The following is a 20114-nucleotide window of genomic DNA, read 5'->3' as shown; positions in this document are numbered from 1 at the left end:
GGGGAGAGTAAGAGGAACCAGCAAAGAAGGGTTCAGAGAGAAAGATGAGTAAGAGGGTTGAAATGTGACACTGAAACCAAGACCAAAAAAAGTTTCAAGGAAGAGGCAATAGCTGACAGCAATTAAGGTCATCCGATGGTCAAAAAAGGATTCGCATGAAGAAGCTGCCACTGGATTCAGCCAGAAGGCAGTAACTCAATTCCATATGAACTGGCTAAACTAGCGTTTTTTTTCTTACAAGATCCAGCCCTAAAGGAGAATTCCTCTACTTTGTCATTCATTTGTTCATTCATATTCCTGTGCTTAACCCCATCCACAGATTTCTGAATGCTTGTCTACCTCACTGCCAACCTCTCGCCCATATCCTGCCTCTGGCCTGGAACACCCTCCCTCTTCGCAGCTGACAGATGACCATTCTTCCCACCTTAAAAGCCTTATTAGAAGCACATCTCCTCCAAGAAGCCTTCCCTGTGTAAACCCTCATTTCCTCTTCTCCCATTCCCTTCTGTGTCACCCTTGAACTTGGAATTTGCACCTTTTAATCACCCCTTAACCCCTCAGCACTTAAGTACATACTTACAATTTATGTTAATGTCTGTCTCCTCCTCTAGACTTCAAGCTCATGTACATATCCATAATTTATGGATATGTACATGTCCAAAGTCCAAAGTCCAAAGTAATGTCTGCCTCCTCCTCTAGACTGTAAGCTAGTAGTGGGCAAGAAACATGTCTAACTCTGTTATAATGTACTCTCCCAAGCTGTAGTACAGTGCTCTGCACATAGTAAAGTAAGCTCTCAATAAACACAACTAATTGATTGAATACTGAAGGTCTCTCCACCGTTTTGCTTAGAGCCCAAAAAAGAGAATCAGATTCAAGACACATTCAGGTTTTTTTTTTTGTGGGGGGGTATTTGTTAAAGTGCTTACTGTGTGCCACACACTATACTAAACTCTAGGGTTGACACAAGCTGAACAGATTGGATACGGTCCCTGTCCCACATGGGGTTCACAGTCTTAATTCCCACTTAACAGATGAGGTAACTGAGGTACGTACACAGTAGTTAGACAACTTGCCCCAGGTCACACAGCAGACATGTGGCAGAGTTGGGATTAGAACCCAGGTCCCTCTGACACCCAGGCCCATGGCTATCCACTAAGCCACACTACTTCTCCTCTAGTTCTCCTGTAACGCAAGGACTGCATTCTTTAACCTCTCGACATTAAGGAAAACTTGTATTACCACTATGTCCAATTCTTACAACGCCACACCACAATCTAGTTACCAACAACAACTATTATTAGCATGGAATTTCTTAAGCACTATGTACCAATCCTTGTACTAAGTGCTGGGGTAGACACAAGACAATCAAGTTGGACACAGTCCCTGTTCCACATAAGGCTAACAGTCTACGTAGAAGGGAGAACAGGGATTTACATTCTCATTTTATAGATAAGGAAGAAGCAGGATTAGAAACCAGGTCCTCTGACTCCCAGGCCTGTGCTCTTTCCAGTTGCCACACTGCTTCTTTTTTCAGCCTTAATCTGCAGTCATGTTCTATCAATCAATGATATTTATTAAGTGCTTACTGTCCAAAGGCAGTAATGAAAATAAACATTAAGGCAAACTAACTGTGATGAGTCAGAATTTTGTAAAGGGCGACTCTCCCTAAACTGTGGGCTCTCTTTCCTTCCCAAGTATCTGCCAATATTTTACTCGACTCACAAGGACTGGCTCTACACGCTCTCTATCTCTTTTTCCTTGAGACCCCTGATAAAACTTAGTAGCTCATAGCGAAAGCTATAACAAACTGAGGTCTCTACATTTTCATCCCCAAATCCGAACCATGCTGGAATATTCTGCAGTGGAGAAAAGGGGTATCAGAAGGGAGGCTAGGGAGAGATAACAGCGGCAGCCTGAAATCCACTCATTTCAACAAATCCCCCCTGCCCTCAGGCTCTTTCTTGTCTTTTAAAATCACCCATCTCCAGTCCGTGGAGACCCTCTTTCAGGACCACAGGGCCCACAGCTAGAGAGCTTCTCCCTGGTTCAATCCCTAGTGACATGTGGTTTTCCAGACAATCTTCAGCTCCAGCCTCAAAGCACTTGGAAGCAGTAGAGCTCAGAAAGGGAGAAAATGGGACAGAACCATTCTTTCTTCCTCTCCCTTTCCCTTCACTTGTAGCTCTTGTGACCCTTCCTGCCATCCCAAAAAATTCTGGGCCCTGACCCGGCAACCAGATCGCTTAGTGCCTATGTATTAGAACACTGCCCGTCTGCAGATAATAGGCACTCAATAAAGACGACTGATTGATAAAAATGGTTGGTCTTTCCAGCAGATCTAAACAATTTTGAGCCAGTTGCAGCAAACCAACCCCAGCACCAACTCACTCCCAGAGTACTCCTAATGGAGAAAACTGGGTTCTCCCCCCAAATTCTCTTCTCTGGAACTTTCTCGCTGCCTCCTCCTGGAAGGCCATACCTGCAGTTACAAAAGATGGCAACTGAGATGGACGGGGCCATCGATCTAATTCTTCTAGCAAACATTTAGGTTAACCCCTCTTCCCCCCGTCACTCTTATAAGGCAGAGCTGTTCGTGGGGCTGTTCAGGCGTGTGGAAGCATGGCTTGCTCTGATTCTCTGCCACATAGTTCTCGGTTCATTGTTGGCAACGAACACAAGTTTTCTCTCCACAGCCCTTTGCACGGCCCCACGTTGAATGAACGAGACACTCCCCTTCACCAAATTCCTACATTTAAAAAAATCCACTTTGTTAAACTTGAAAAGCTGATTGGGAACATGCTACCTGGGAGGAAAATCTGTTGGGCCAGTGGTTTGTTTACAACGTTAGTTTTCCTCGATGTTTAATGGCAATACCCTGGATATTTCCCTACTTTGGTGGGATCCTGCAACTGTAAGAACTGGTACCAGACATTCTTAGGAAACAGACATCACTGAAATGGATACAAAAAACTGCATCATAATTTTGTTTTAATCTACCAGATTTCCAGATATCTACTCTAAATGCCTATCAATCAATTGTACTTATTGAGCGCTACGTACAGAGCACTATTCTAAGTGGTTAAGAGAGTACAATACAACAGAATTAGCAAAAGCGTTCCCTGCCCATAACAAGCTAAAGAAAACATATCTTCTAATCCAAATATATTCACAATTGAAAGTATGTCCCAGATGAAGGGAAGAAAAAAAAAGACTTGCCTCTGGTTGACTTGTAAGAAATTCTTATTTTCTTCAAAGGAAATGCAATGCTTTTACCAGAAAGATTGCTTTCAAAATGAAATATGTGTATATTATTTGTGCAAGCTATAAAACAAATCCTTGCTGGCAAAGACCTCGGCATGGAATTATGATACATACTTGACCCCAGTCCATTCCATTAAACTGATACATAAGCATATATATACACAATAGCTGCTTGTTACCAAAATGCAGTAATAACAAATACCTCACCTCATTCTATTCAAATGAAAACAAACTTCCCCTTGATTCATGGAGTGTGTGATCAATAACCTCCCACTTCTATTTTCACAGAAAACTCATTTTACTTTATGGACAACATGATGAGTGATTAAGACCATAACAGCATTCTTCTCAGCTGAAAACAGAAAGATTTGTCTGTGAACTTCTAGAAAAGCAAATAAGTTGTATTTAGAAAGACTATTTCAACTGATATTTCTCCATAGTTAAAAGAAGTCTGGAGACCAAAGAATGTGTAGAGTAGGTTTAATACTTTAGCTTAGGTAAAAATGTGGAAACAAAGCCACATGGTTTTCATGTTTTTCATTAGTACAGTACTCTGAACCCAGTGAGCACGCAGTAAATACAATTGATTGATTGACTGAACCTCTTGAAATAACTCCCTTAGGGGACAACAGATATTCTTTTAGGAGGGAGCATCCTGGAGAGTTAAAGGCAACTAAGAATGGATTGCCCAAACTTGTACTAATCCACCACCACTCTGGGTGGCCCTTGATGTAACTGTCTCAGAACCGAAGCTAATAATAATAATAACTGTAATATTTGATAAGTGCTTACTATGCTCCAAGCACAGTATTAAGCGCTGGGGAATATACAAGATAATCGGGCCAGACCCAGTCCCTGTCTCTCCTGGGGCTCACAGTCTGAGAAGAGTTTTTAATCTCCATTTTACAGAAGAGAAGACTGAGGGGCAGGGAAGTTTTAGTGACTTGCCCAAGGGCTCACAGTGATGGATCCAGGATTAGAACCCAGGTCCTCTGACTCCCAGCGTCCATGCTCTTTCCACTAGGCCAGGTGCTTCTCTACACAATGAGGGCCTGGACAAACATGGATAATCCCCTCTTAGGTGCTCTCCTCTCTGTTCAATGGGTTCCACCTATTAGGTCTGGGTTTTTTTGTTTAGTTTTGCTTTTTTTTTTTTAAATGTCATCAGTTTAGTACTTACTATGTGCCAACCACTGTACTAAGTGCTGGGGTAGACACATGATAATCAGGTTGGACACAGTTCATGTCCCACTTGGGGCTCACAGTCCTAATCCCCACTTTAGAGATGCAGTAGCTGAGGTACAGAGCAATTAAGTGACTTGCCCAAGGTCACCCAGCAGACAAGTGGTAGATTCAGAATTAGAACCCAGGTGCTTCTGACTCCCAGGCTCATGCTCTATCCACTAGACCATGCTGCTGCCCTATGTCTAACTTCCTGAGAGGTAAATGATAACTTTAGCACAAAGGGCACTCCCAACTGGGTAGACTCTTGCCTCACCTTTGACAGGCAGATTCATGGTTCTATTTAATTTGGGATCAAAGTTAGTCAGTCAATCATATTTACTGAGCACTTACGGTCTGCAGAGCACTGTACCAAGTGCTTGGGAGAGTACAATATAACAAACAGCCACATTCCCTGCCCAAGTGGAAAGAGCCCATGGTTGTGAGTCAGAAGACCTGGATTCTAAACTCTCAGCTCTGCCACTTGCCTGCTGGATGACCTTGGGCAAATGGTTTGATTTCTGGGTACCTCAAGTTCTTCATCTATAAAATGGGGATTCAATGGCTGTTCTCTGAGCCCCATGTGGGAAGACTGCATCTGACCAGAGTGTATCCCAGAACTTAGTACAATCCTTGACATGTATTAACAAATATACTTATTATTGTTATTATTATTGACAACAATAATAATGATGATGAAAGGTAGCTGCAGTACCTACTAGATTCAGCCTCACAAGAGAACAATTGGAAACTACTATTCAGTAGTTGAGTTAGTGTTTTATAATCCCTCACACCATGTAAGGCATCAAATGAGGAGCACTACATTCCAAGTAAGGAAATGCACAAGCAGAGATGCTTGGGTAGAGGAGTCAGTCAATCCATCACTGGTATTTACTGCTTACTTTATCTTTCAAGGTGCATATTTGGAATCACCTGTTTGGGCTTGTGAGAGAATATTACCCACTTTACATTCCATAATCCACTTTACCTCTGCCCTTTCTAGCATTTAAATAACCTTGCTAGATGCACAGGAACAGGATGATAGTAGAACCCCTCTCCTCTTAGGAGGAGCACACATTCTTCCACTCTTCCAATATCTAGAATTAGTGACAAAATTAACAGGCTTAGACTGTGAGCCCCATGTGGGACAGGGATTGTGGGACCTGATAAACTTGTATCTACCAAAGTGCTTGGAACAGCACTTGACATACAATAGGTACTGAACAAGTACCAACCTCCCCAGAAGGGAAAAAGGAGCCCTGGGAACTTAATCTATTATCTAACTCTACCAGGTACAATACCTGACAGATTCCTCATTCTCAACTCCTTATTAAAATACTTGAACTAATTATTAGGAGGTGGAATAATAGGGTTTTATCTTATTTATCCCAACTTAAACTCCCCTGAATCATTATAAAAACAGGGGTGGGGGGAATGCAGGTGGGTTCTCTCCTTCCCACTGATGAGTTTGAGGCTTGCTTAAATTTGAGCTCATACCTCCTGTGAGTCACCATCCATCTTGCTCCGGTGTAAACCTTCACCTTCAAACCACAATTTAGATGAAATGATTAAATTTTGGCTTGACAATGGAATCCAACACCCTAAATTAAGCTAGTTTACTTTACCCTTGCTATGTATGTCAACGGGTAGTTGGCAATTCATGCATTCATTTATCTGTTTGTGTCACCTGAAGATATCAGAAAGAACTAGTAGTAGAAAGACAATTGGGATGCAGATGTCATATATGAATTATAACTAAAACCCCCAAATTTTTTGAAATTTTTAAAATGACCTATTTTTGCCCCAATTTTTAAAAACCTGATTGATTACTCCCCTAAGTATTTGAAATTCCCTGAATCCATACCTTATTTATTGACTACATAATCCTATTTATGTTGACTGCATGCTAATCCATCTTGTTTCCCTCCTTTACAGTGGGAGAAATTTCAAAGCCAAGTCCATGTCACTTCTTTAAACTTGGAACTCTTCAGGGTTCAAAACATGAAGATATTCCATGAGCACATTCTAACTGAACGATAGCCATGCCCCTCCTGGATTCCCAAAGTAGGTCAGGCAGGCCAATCGACTCACTTGCTATGCTATTGCTTCCCCAGGCTTCGCTACTCGTAAGTATACGCTGACATAGGCCACTCCTCCCTACTGATATTAAGAGCAGCTTGATAACAGTGCACGTTTCTTAACGTACCCATAAGAGTGGTTTCCGATAAAAAGCAAAATAGTTACAGGAAGTCCTACTCTGAGCAAAACTTGAGGAAAAATTAAACAAGCTGATGGATTTCCAAGCAGCGTGGCCTAGTGGGAAAAGCAAGGGTCTGGTAATCAGAGGACCGGCGTTTCAACCTCGGTTCTGCCACCTGCTCTGCCAATTGTTGGCTGTTTGACCTAAGGCATGACACTTAACTTCTCTGTGCCTCAGTTTCCTCAAGAGTAAAATGGTTCTTCCATTCTTGTTCTCCCTCCTACTTAGATTGTGAGCCCCATGCGGGACAGGGACTGTGTTCCACCTCATCGACTTATACCTATCCCAGCATTTAGAATAGTGTTTGACACACAGAAGGTGCTTAACAAATACCTTAAACAAGTTTTAAAACAGTGATAAGTCTAAGGTCCAATTCTTTCAGCAAACTAAACAGTGGGGCTTCAACTAAAATTGCTTGTTCTGCCTCTTGAACATGTCTGTACATCTGTGAACGTATGTGACTGGTGTGTGGGGATGATTGGTTGCTTTTACAAGCACATGCTGTGTCCTTTCAGCCACACCTATACTTAAAGATTGGATCTCACGGGCAATAGTATCTTCAGAAATGAAAGATAGCTATTTAGACATATAAATATGTAGGGAAGAAGTTGTTTGCTTTTCTTCTTATCCTTCAGTAAATCTGAGTTGATAAGACAAGCTGAAGACTTGTCAGCTACTAAGATGACACAAAGGATTTCAATTAAAATAAGGAGCTACCTCTTAGGCTGAAAATTATTAGTTCAAAGAAGTGACAAGGCATTGTTTTTTCTGTCTTTCATGGAGAGCCAAGATTTAGGGGAGAGTACTGCTCAATGGTAGGACTAGGAGTCAGGATTTGTGGTATACCTCTTACTTGTCCACTGATTTGCAGGGCATTCTTAACTCTGTTACCAGACCTGTATATTGACATTCAAAAAAAGGTGTATTAATATCAAAGAGCTCTTAAGGGCTTGGCCTACTGTAAAAAGCCCGGGCTTGGAAATCAGAGGATGTGGGTTCCAATCTGGATTCTACCACTTGCCTGCTGGGTAACCTTGGGCAAGTCACTTTTAACTTCTCTGGACCTCAGTTTCCTCATCTGTAAAAGAGGGATTCAACACGTGTTCTCCCTCCGATTTAGGCTGTGAGCCCCTTGCGAGATTAAAAATTCGTGCCCGACCTGATTATCATGAATTTGCCCCAGTACTTAATATAGTGTTTGATGCATAGTAAATGCTTAGCAACTATCACCACCATGATGATGACTATCATTATTTAAATAAGATTTAATTCATTCTTGTGAGGTAAATGACTTGAGATCCACAAAGGCAGTATTACAACTAGAGGAAACATGTGAAGAACAAATACAGTGCGTCCTGAAAGGGCTCTGGGATGAGCCGAAGTTTCCAGGGGTCCCATTTTGTCTACACCGATGTTGAAAAATTCAGAAAAGCAGACAGGTATCTGTCCATTCAGAAAGGAGACACATGAGAGAGCCTTGGAATGACCACTGGGAGATGCCCCTTTGGCTCAGGCATTTTTGTATGGGTGTGTGCGAGCGTGTGCGCATGTGCTTGTGTGTGTGTTAAACTGCCATGAACCATGCTTGTCTCAGAAATGCTGTCTGGGAATTGAAACAGCAGCAGTGAAGCGTAAATGGCAGAGGTTTCATTTTATTTCTGTGTATCAGGAAGAAGCTAGGGACTTTTTAAGAAAAAGCTCCTATACTTCTCACCTTGAATCCTCCCCTGCCTTGGTCTCTTCTTAAAACCAAGCCGTTCAATTCTTGTTTCCCCCTTTCATCTTTCTTATTTGTTCCTGTTCTCATCCATGGATGCTGAGCACAGATCTCATCCTCTCTCGAGGCAAATCTTTCTTCCTCGTTGATCCTTTCGGTCCACTGTAGGTCTTAGTCTAAAAGATACCAGGTCCATCTTGATGTCAGTGGGTGGCCCAAGGCTGGGGCCTTTTTCTCTCCAAATGTCTCACTGCGATCATGAAAAAAAAAACCCTTTCTCTGACTAAAGCCGTGGTCTCTTGCGCTACTCTCCTTTCCTCTCCCTCCCAAATCATCCCTATGGTTATCTGTAAAATGGGGGTTAAGACTGGGAGCCCCATGTGGGACAACCTGATAACCTTGTATCTACCCCCAGCGCTTAGAACAGTGCTTGGAACATGGAAAGCTTCTAGACTGTGAGCCCGTTGTGGGCTCCATTTGAACCTGAAATGTACTTTCCAGGCGCTTAGTATAGTGCTCCGCACACAGGAAGGGCTCAATAAATACGACTGAATGAATGAAAGAAAGCCCGGGCCAGAGCAACTGTTGAATTCATTAATATTGCTCCTTCATTTGCTCTGATTCTGTCGTGATTATGCCTGGCACATGTGAGCCCCATATCCCCTGAAGCCCCTCCCCCACTTCTCCCAACACTGCAGCAGCAATTCCACAGCTGGGGAGCATCAGGGAACAAAATGATTGAACCTGTTTCTGACTTCTTATGGACCACTTAAGTTTAGCCCAGCTCTCGAATTTTCCTTTGTTGGCAGGCAGATATGTGAATCTGTCCATCTTCCACATGCATTCAACTCAGTGGGGACTCAATCATTCCCGTGGTCGGGTAGGCCTAATTCAGGACCCCACTGAATGCAATGCAGTGTACCTAATCCTTGAGAAAAAAATCTAACAGGAATAAAAGACATATGTCCTTGCCTGTGAAGAGCTGACAGCCTCCTAGATGGTATCTTGTCCCCACCTCCCCACTCAATCAGTGGTATTTACTGAGCACTTCCTATGTGCAGATCGATGTACTAAGTGTTTGGGAGAGTACAATAAATTGGTAAGCACGACCGCTGCCTTCGAGAAGCTTCCTCTACACTCCCTTCTGCGTGTGTCTCTGCCTTCTGAAGATCACACCTGCCTTCTGATCAAGATCACAGAGGAAGCACCCACAGGCAGAAATTTAGTTTTTTATGAAACTCCTAAGAGACAGATAAACTCACTGTAGCAGTAAAAGCAGCAACAGCAGGAATTCAGGTTAAAGACTAGGAAGAGGAGTAGAAGGTGAAACAGCAAAGAAATGCCCCACCTGTGCCTTCGTGAACAAAGCATTTTGCTGCCCAGCTGATGAGTCAGTACTGGACAGAACAGAGCAAAAATCCCAACTCCTGCATGGAATTCAGAACTTGAATGAGTTTTGAATGAAAGGAATGAAGTACCTGGAAGGCTGCAGGACTAAAGATGACATCCTCTAGACTGTCAGCTCGATGTGGGCAGGGAGGGGGCCTACCAACTCTGTTGTATTATACTCTCCCCAGTGCTCAGTACAGCATCCTGTCCACAGTAAGCACTCGATAAGTACCACTGATTGGTTTTGTATCTGGAAGGGGGGCATTTCCTCTACTTTCAAGTACTTACTCCTTCTGGTATCATTAGCAAAAAAAGGAATGATATTTTTCAGGTTTCAGCAAGCCATTAGGGCATCTTGGATGTACGGAGCACTACCTGTGGTCAACCCGAAATCATCTGAGTGATTAGATCCAAGAAACTTCAGTTAGTACAATATGCTTCTCATATGATTATTTTTAAAACCTGGATATGGCACAAGTTATGCTTACCTACCCTTCCAGAAAAGCCTTTATTTTGATACGAAGTATAATATATACCAGGGGGAATTAATTGTCAAGCTGCTATTGATGACCTTTTATCCGACTCTACTTACAAATAGTTACCTCCTTAGAATTGATGGGAGAACACCAACTATATCACTATGAGGAGTGTCTTGAATACGTTCCTCACTACCTCAGGGAAAATGACTTTAAATAACTCATTTCTTAAATGTGCACCAACACGTTACAAAACAGAATTTATCCAACTTGGGTATGTGCTATTGCTGTTATCATTAGGATGTTCTCCTTACTAAATTATTTACACTGTAATTAGGGAATGCATACAAATCTCCCTCCATTGTACATCAGTACTCTTGTTATTATTTCACAAATGAATTAAATGACTGTCTGAAAGGTCACAAAGCAAGTCAATGACAGACTTGTAATTAGAGGAGTGCTTGACTCCTCCTCTGTCCAGGTCGTTAGGCCATTTCTCCCTCTCTAATTATGTTGTTTACTAACAAACTTAAAACAACAGGAATGCTTGGGCCCCACAATAAAAGCCAACCACCACCCCCCCCCCCCGAAAACACACACACACACACACACAAGTGCCCCTCTACTAGCTCAAATGAAAAAAATTATTTCATAATTATGAGGTGGAAAACAGCACCCTCCTTGATGAAATAACAGTTATGATAGATTAATAAAGAAATCATTTGCTTTTCAGAAGCTAGAGTTTAAAATGTCATCCCAGGTCCAACTCAGTCCATGACAGTCTACTGACATCAAATTGTAAGAGAAAGTTACAATGCTAACGTTTAGAATAAGAATACGAGATGATCAAAGGAAAGAAAAAAGGAAAAGACCTAAATGCCAACTGAGAAGTGTCAGAAAAGAGGTATCTACATCCTTACTAATTACTCTGCAGAAAGCATCTTGAGATCCTGGGATGGAAGAAACTATAAATGATTGAAGTGTTATCATCATCATCAAGGGGCAACCACTAAAAATCCATTCTACTTGAAGACATTGAAAACTTATACTGCCTAAAATGGGGATTTCTTTCAATGGGTCACCTTGAAGAAAGCTGCAAACTACAACCATTTAAGGTCTGTGTAAGACCAAAGAGAGGTGCATATTTATAGGGCACAGAACAGAGCAGGAGAATAAGATTAAGAAAACCAACAAATAAAGTGGAAATGAAAAACCCCAAACCAGAGAAAGGAGATTAAAGAGGTAAAAATGAAATTAAGATGCTGTCCAGAACTAAGCTGACACCAAGGGAGTTCAAAACATAAAACTAACTGACCAAATAAAACTCCTGATGAAAAAAATGCTCTGAAACGGCAGACACACAAAACCAAAGCCCATTGAAATGGACCAAACTGAGTGTGGTTTCATTTCTTCAGTTGTTGCTTTAAGAAAAACACACACACACACACCCCACATACACCCAAAACTGTTGTAGGATGATGTGGATCATTATAAAAATCAAAATAATTAAGAGAAAGAAAAAGAATCAATACCCTGGGCCACAACTGTCCCTAGTGACCCTCCGTATTGTAGTTCTGAGGGTCTTTTATTAGAGTATGTCAAAATGGGAAAGCAATTGTGCCCCTTACCTCACCCAGCAGGACTGAGCAGCAGGCATCTTGGAGTTGTAGCTCCATTTTCCTATTTCAAATCTTGCCTTTTGTGGCATGTTATATTTGTGAATCACACTCTCCCTGGGGTTGGTGGATGTATGCATAAACGTACACCCCTGCCATAGACCACCTCTCTCCCAGGACTTCACTGGACCAGGGTCTAAGACGTCAAGAGTTTATTTCGTGGCCTTAGGGAAATGGGCATTTCGTTGGCAGAGAGGGGAAGGAAAGGGGTTAGAGTCGTAAAGTTGGGTGACGGGTCTTAGCAAACTCTCCTACCACAAACTCCCGGGATTTTTGCTTTCCTCACCCTCCTCGCCACACAAAGATTACAGAAACGGAGTGAGAGAACCTTTTTAGTGAGAATTTTCTGAGGGAAACTGCTTCTAAACACACACGCTCTCAGACACTTAGAGCATCGGCACGTTGCATCTGTGTACCAACCTACGGGAGAAACAAGCAGCGACATGAATGAAATCTGTCCAGAAAGACTACATTTCGGCTCCAACGACACAACCCCCGGCCAAACCGCTGAATATGTAACAAAGTTTTATTTCGTTTTTGGAATCTCGGGTTACCCTCATGCCATTTCCTGTGGAAAATTCAAGCTTTGAAGTGTCTAGCTCAGGCTTTCTGAGACCGTGAGGACCGCCAGTGAGCTAGATTTCTCTCTCAAAAAAAGACAACTCTCCTCCCCCCAAATTATTTCTTTCATCTCTGACTTTACCCCTATCTCTAGGACCTCCTGCCACCCCCCAAAAAAGCTCCTCCAGTGGATTAAATCAATAAGAACTGCCCTATCTTCTCAGGTCTTAAACCTTCGTTCCTCCCCACTGCTTGGGAGCTAAAACACACACAGATGCGCAGCACACCCACCGCCAGAAACACTGTGCACTCTCGCAACCACACACTATTCACACCGGCAACCACACAGGCGAGCAGCACTCCCGCAACCACACGCTCTGCATCCTCGCAATCACACACACAAACGCAGCACTCCCGCAACCACACGCTCTGCAGCCTCACAATCACACACGCTCAGCACTCCCTCAACCACACACTTTGCACTCTTGCAATCACACACACACATCCCTTCTTCAACCACATACACTGCACCCTCACAATCACACACACACACACACACACTCAGCTCTCCCTCAACCACACACTCTGCACTCTCGTAATCACACAGGCGAGGCGCACTCTCGCAACCACACACTTTGCACTCTCGCAATCACACACACTCGCAGCACTTCCTCAACCACACACACTGCACCCTCACAAATCACACACACGTAGCACTTCTTCAACCACACACTCTGCACTCTCGCAGTCACACAGGCGAGGAGCACCTCCGGCAACCCCACGCTTTGCACTCTCGCAACCACACACACGAGCAGCACTTCCACAACCATCCACTCTGCCCTCTCGCAATCACACAAACTCTGCACCCTCACCATCACACACACTCAGCATTCCCTCAACCACACACTCTGCACCCTCACCATCACACACACACACACACACACACACTCAGCACTCCCTCAACCACACACTCTGCACTTCTGCAACCAGTCTGCGCTCTCACAATGACAGCCACACTGTGCCCTCCCGCAGCCCGAGGGAAGGTACCCCGGGCAGTGTCCCAGACGGAGGGCTTGCGGTGGAGGCTGGCCGCCCCCCGTGGAGGAGCAGGCTGGGGGGTGGGATGCGGTTTTTTGCGGCCTTCTCCACCTCTCCACCTCCATCCCTCCCTTCCCACCGTTTCCTCGGGCCCTACTCAAGTCGACGTTTTTTCAAGGTCAAAACGACGATCGGGGGGGGGGAAGGCGGCTACACAGCCGGGATGACAACCCACACCCCCCCCCCATACACAACACACGGTAGACAGCCGGGATGAACACACACACAACACACATGGTAGACAGCAGGGATGAAAACATACACCCACACAACACACACATGGTAGACAGCCGGGATGCAAATAGAAACACACACGACACACACATGGTAGTCGAGATGAAAACACAAACACACACCTGGTAGACAGCCGGGATGAACACACCCACAACACACACCTGGTAGACAGCCGGGATGAAAACAGAAACACACACAACACACACATGGTAGACAGCCGGGATGAAAACATACGCACACAGCACACACGGTAGACAACCGGGATGAAAACAGAAACACACACACCACACACAAGGTAGACAGCCGGGATGTGTACACACATACACACACACACACACACCCCACACACAGGGTCCCTCCGCCCCCACCCCGCTTCCCAAAGGGTCCGAAACTGCGGCCTCCCCCCGGCGTCCCTCCTCGACCTTAACTGAGCGCTCAGCGCAGTGCCCCGCACATTCAGTCCAGAGTATGTCACTGAGCGCTTGCCTTGCGCCAGGGCACTGTACTGAGCGCCTGAAAGGTCGCAAGCTTTCAGTGAATACTACCGAGCGGATGAACGACCGGACAGGGGAGGAGAGGGGGCCCGGTTGGGGCAGGGAGGGACGGTCCCGGGGCACTCACCGCTGGCGTTTTTCCCGCAGATGAGGTGCTGGTAGGGCTGCAGCAGCCCCCAGAGGTCCGGCTCGTTGGAGACCGTCTGCTCCAGGGTCTCCAGGCTGAATCTGGGGGGGTCGTGGGCGGGCTGGAGGGGGGCCGGGGGGCAGCCGAGGCTCCCACCGCCGGACGCGTCCCGCTCCTTGTCGGCCGACGGTCCGCGGGGCTGCCCGGGGGGCGGCTGTCCGGGGGCCGGCTGCCCGGGGGAGGGCTGCCCGGGGGAGGGCTGCCCCGGGGGCGGCTGCTGCAGCCCGGCGCCGGCCGCCCGGCCGTAGACGTCGCGGAAGAGGGTCTCCAAGCAGGCGGTCAGGTAGATGGCGGCGTGCTCGTGGATGCGCAGGGCGACGCGGCTGTCCACCATCCAGCGGTAGACCCGGCCCACCGAGAAGGTCAGGCCGCAGCGGGCCGACTTGCCCCGGCCGAAGCGGTCGCCGCCGGCGCCGCTCATGTTGTAGAGGGACAGGGCGGCCAGCGCGGCCGCCGTGCAACGGGCCGCCAGCCCCCAGGACAGCACTATCTCCATAGCGCTCTGCACCTCGTGCTTGGTGCACTTGGCGAAGCGCAGGCTGAGCCGCTGCGCCTCCCGGGCCAGGCGCACCAGCGCCCGGCTGACCAGCAGCGACAGCCGGGCCAGGGCGTCCCGGGGCAGCCCGGCAGGACCATCCCGGGCCGGGCCGGACGACGACGACGACGAGGACGACGACGACGACGAGGACGACGACGACGACCCCTTCCCCGGCCGGGCCTCCCTCTGGCGCAGGAGCAGGCTCTCCAGCTCCTGCAGGGTCCAGGGCACCTCGTCGAGGTCGGGCAGCAGCCTGGGGCAGTGCTGCCCCGCGCAGTCCAGCCCCTCCGGGTCTTCCACCAGGACGGTGTTGACGGTGTCGAAGCTGTTGTGCCGGCTGGGCATGGAGCCAGTTAGACGCGGCCAGCAGGTCCCCCCATAGGGGTGGGCCGGCTGGGAATCGGAGCAGCAGAGCGACAGGTTGGACGAGCGGACCGAGTCGGCCGCGCCACCATACCCGGAGTCCAGCGTCAGGTCCTCCAGCGTCCTCGGCGCCGTCTTACCTCTCCTGGCCATCGCTGCTGCACTTCATGCTGCAACGCCGGGAGGACGAGGGGAGCCGGAGGAGGAGGAGGAGGAGGAAAACAACAATAATAAATAACCAGGATGCTGGTGATGACCACCCCGCCGGGGAAGCGCCCCCCGCCCCCCGGCCCGGCCGCCGTCCACTCCACTCGAGGCACCGCGGGGAAGGGCGTCTGCTGGGCGCATGCAGCGCCTCGGACCGCCGACGCGGGCCACGGGCAGCGGAGGCGGGCGGAGGGCAGCGAATGCCAGGCGATTCTTGGCCCGCCTTCCTCGCCCTTGCGAAGCCCAAGTAGGCGGACGGTCCGGCCTTGGCCCCCGCGGCGGCCCCGACCGTGTCCGCTCCCGTCCGGTCCCTGTCCTGGCCGGCCCCGCCCCTCCCCGCCCCGCCCCGCACTGCCCCGCCCTGCCCCGCACTGCACTGGAGCGCGGCAGCGGCAAAACCGAGCCCGCAACCCCCACCCAGCCCGGCCGAGCCCGCCAGCGCCGGGGCGGGATGTGGAGGGGGCGGGGGGCCAGATGGAAAGAAGGGCGGGGGCAGCCAATAGAAAGACAGCATCATCATTTCTCTCTTTTCCTCTCTCCCTCCCTCTTTCCCTCCTTCTTTCTCTCTCTCCCCCCTTTCCTCTCTCTTTCCTTCTTTCTCTCCCTCTTCCCATCCTTCTCCCTATCCCCTTCTTTCTTTACTCTCCCCTTCTTCCCCCTCTTTTTTCTCGTTCTCTTTCTTTTCTTCTTCTCTCTCCCCCTCCCTTTTCTCATTTTTCTCGTTCTCTTTTTTCTTCTCTCTCCCCTCTCCCCCTTTCTCTTTTTTCTTCTCTCCCCTCTCCCCCCCCCCCCGCGTTTTCTCTCTCCCTCCCCTTCTTTTTTTTTCTTCTCTCTCTTTTCCTCTCTCTCCCTCTCCCCCCTTTTTTCTCTCCATCTCCCCTTTTTCTCTCTCCCTTTCCCCTTCTATTATTCTCTCCCTCCCCTTCTTTTTCTCCCACTCCCTTTCTTTCTCCTTCTTGCTTTTTTCTCATTCTTTTTTCTTTTCTTCTCTCTCCCTCTCCCCCCTTCTTTATTCTTCTCTCCCCTTTCTTTCTCCCTCTCCCCTTCTTTTTCTCCCACTCCCTTTCTCCTTCTTGCTTTTTTCTCGTTCTTTTTTCTTTTCTTCTCTCTCCCTCTCCCCTCTTCTTTCTTTATTCTTCTCTCCCCTTCTTTCTCCCTCTCCCCTTCTTTCTCCCTCTTGTTTTTTACTTGTTCTCTTTTTTCCTTTCTTCTCTCTCCCCTTTGTCTCTCTCCCTCTCCCCTCTTTTCTTTCTTCCTTCCCCCTTTCTCTCTCCCTTTCCCCTTTTCTTTTCTCCCTTTCCCCATCTTTCTCATTATTTCAATCCTATTTGAGCACTTACTGTGTGCAGAGCACTGTACTAAGCACTTGGAATGTACAATTCGGCAACAGAGAGAGAGAGAGAATCCCTGCCCAACAACGGGCTCACAGTCTAAAACGGGGAGGCAGCAGAACAAAAGTAGTCAGGCAAGTAATAGTGATCTCCCTCTTCCTTTCTTCTCTCTCTCTCTCTCTCTCTCTCTCTCTCTCTCTCCCCCCCCCCTTTTTTTTTTTGCTCCACCCTCCTCGCAAGAGGAAGAGGATAGTTTCATGTTTCAAAAATTCGTGGGGGAAATCCACGGGCGCTGCTGCTGGTGCTGCCTATTTGGGTTTTGCAGTGTATTGGGCTCCCCTGCTACCCCCTTCAGGATGCGAAAACATACACACGCATCACACAAGCATACTTTCTCTCATCCAGACTTCAGTGCTGCTTTTACCTTCGGGTTTTGGGTTTTTTTCGTTTGTGGTTTTTTGGTTTTTTTTTTTTTTTAATAATCTGGGTGTATAGTCTGTGTCTACCTCTCCCCCACAAACACAGCCCCACAATGAACAACTGAGTTCCAGGAATAGGAAGTAATGGGTGAGCCTTTTTCAGGATCTGTCTCTCCAGATACAGAGCAGAAATAGGAAACCGATCATATAGAAAAAGGCACTTGCAGCAGGAGCAGCTGTAAATGCAACTAATCCACAATAATTCATCCAAAGTAGCTCCCACCCACAACCTAGAGGTCCGTTTCTTGTCTCCTTTCAACTCCCTAGGAGGGGCTGCTGCCTTACCCTCCCCTCAGACCACGGAGGGTATGGGATGTGCCCAAATTTAGTTTGGACAGTAGGCTAGAGGGCCTGGCTACTGATAAGGTTAGTTGTGCCTCAGCTATTCAACACTGTTCTATCACCAACAACAATGACATTTATAGAGTGCTTACTGTATGCAGAGGACTGTACTAAGTGCTAGAGAAGACAGAGCTTTCATTTTTCTCTCTTCCCAGGATCACCTGACCCTAACTGCTTTCGATTCTCCTGCCCCTTGACCCCTTGCTCATGCTATTTCCCTCTCCCCTATATCACCACTTCCACAGCCCATTCGGAACTACATCCCTCCCTCCCCACCTAAATCCACCAGGCCTCAGCTTTCACCATCAAAGCCTTCCAAAAAATCCAACCTCCCCCAGGAATCCACCCCCAATGCATTCCCAACATCCCAAGTCACACCAACTCTAGCACTTAGTACAGTGCCTGGGCCCATAGTTAGCGCTTAATAAGTACCATTTAAAAAAAAAACCTCCAAAGCCACCTCTAGCATTTATACTCATCATCAGCATTTATGTTTCTGTGTATATGCCTTTGTGCTTGTACCTACAATAATTTATTCTGACATTTCATCCTGGCCTATTGGTGCAACTACTTTTCTGATCTTTCTTCTTAATGCTCCCACTGCCCATAAATGATTTTGTCTCTCTGTTTCCAATACCCTCTGAACTCCTTTTTGCTTGCTGTAGAGTGTATGACACTCAGTAAGCACTCAATAAATGTCATTACTACTAGAAATAAAAGACATGTCCTTGGCTCTTGAGGAGTTTACAATCTAATTCTTCTTTATGTGATGCTTGGGGGTTTGGGGGTTGATTTTTTTTTTTTTAACCCATCATGTGAAATCGTAATGATTCAAAAATCCCTTAGACTAGGGCTGACAAATTGGACTAAAAAATGTGTAGGGGAAGGGGAGAGGGGAAAAAGAAGTTACAGAGTTAGGGTATTAAACCTTCCTCAAACATGCTGGGTCTCTATGAAGACTTTCAAGAGTTGTCCCTCAGCCTTTAAATCCTGTAGGTACATATCAGAGAGGAGTCTCTTAGTTCCTGAGGGTGCAAATTAGGCTCTTTCATTTTCTACCCCCATTTATCTTCCCCAATTTGTCCTGTCTGGCAAGGAGAAGCTTTATCAGGGAAAACCTCCTGGAAGAGATGCATTTTTTTTTTTTTTACAAGGGCTTTAAAGATAGGGACATTGCAGTCTGATGGATTTGAAGGGGAAGAGAGATCCAAGCAGGAGGAGGGGGTGTGAGCAAGAGATTATTGGTGGGAGAGTTGAGAGCAAGGCACTCTAGGAAAATGAGTGTAGATGAGCAAAGTATGTAGGCTAGGTTGAGCAGGAGAAGAGGGCTGATAAGTAAGAGGGAGAGAGCTGTGGAGAACCTTGAAGGCAGTGGTCAGGAGTTTCTGTTTGAAGTGGAGAGAAATGGGTAACCATTGGAGGTTTTTGAGGAATGGAGAAACAGTACTGAATGACGTCTTAGAAAGATGATGCAGGCTACTGAGTGTATTATAGGCTGGAGGGAGGAGAGTTTAGAAGCAGAGAATCCAGAGAGGAAACTGATACAGTAGTCTAGTCAGGGTATGAATAATGCTTGTAACTGGGAGAGAGTCATTTGTGAGAAGAGGTGGATCATTATCTTTGTCCCTAACACACACACACACACCAATTCCCCCCACCCAGACCCTCCCACACACATTGAACCAGTCAGGGATATTTCTGTTACCCAATAAAATGGAATCCTTGTCTTGGCTCCTCATCTTATCTCACTTTCGTTTTTTCATTATTCCTTCTCTGGTTAAGTCACCACTAACCCCAACCCCCACCGTCCAAAAATGCATTAAAGGAAATTATTGACAAGGAATGGCAAAACCCTTCATAAATTAGAATCAGTGAATGTGACCTACCCCACTGTGTTAGAGGCAAATAACTTCAGGATCTGCAATAAGGGACATATTTTCAAGTTAACTAGTACATACAATTAGCCCAAAATTTGAACATAAACATCCTAGAGTCAGCAAAAAAAAAATCTTAGTGCTCTAATGCAGTAGTGCCCATTGTCTCAGGATGGTTAGTCTTGACCGGAGACTCCATCATCATTATCACCTATCACACTCCATTGTTTCTGCAACAATTCTTTAAGAATGAGGCTCAGGTGGAGCAAGATTTATTTGAGGGTAATACACCCATCTGTCTCTCCCATTCTCTTAGGAAGCAACCTAGGTAGCTTGCCTGCAGCCTCTTGAGAAACCGGAGGTGTGGTCAGATCACAGATGCAGGAAATTGTATTTCCCAGAA

At 46.6% G+C, this 20114-nt stretch overlaps 1 protein-coding gene across 2 annotated transcripts in view; it reads right to left on the bottom strand.

The window, feature by feature from the left end:
• BTBD11 (BTB domain containing 11) overlaps nucleotides 1-20114 on the bottom strand; it is a 267602-nt gene that overhangs the window by 191287 nt on the left and 56201 nt on the right. For both annotated transcript variants that reach the window (XM_039914090.1, XM_029078674.1), the window contains exon 3: nucleotides 14518-15648. In XM_039914090.1, coding sequence (XP_039770024.1) covers nucleotides 14518-15631 — 1114 coding nt within the window. In that variant the 5' untranslated portion in view covers nucleotides 15632-15648. The remainder of the gene's footprint in view (nucleotides 1-14517; nucleotides 15649-20114) is intronic.

This window comes from Ornithorhynchus anatinus, chromosome 14 (genome assembly GCF_004115215.2).
Source record: "Ornithorhynchus anatinus isolate Pmale09 chromosome 14, mOrnAna1.pri.v4, whole genome shotgun sequence".
Taxonomy (NCBI): Eukaryota; Metazoa; Chordata; class Mammalia; order Monotremata; family Ornithorhynchidae; genus Ornithorhynchus; species Ornithorhynchus anatinus.
The sequence above is the reverse complement of the archived record's forward strand: the minus strand, read 5'-3'. Positions and strand labels throughout refer to the sequence as shown.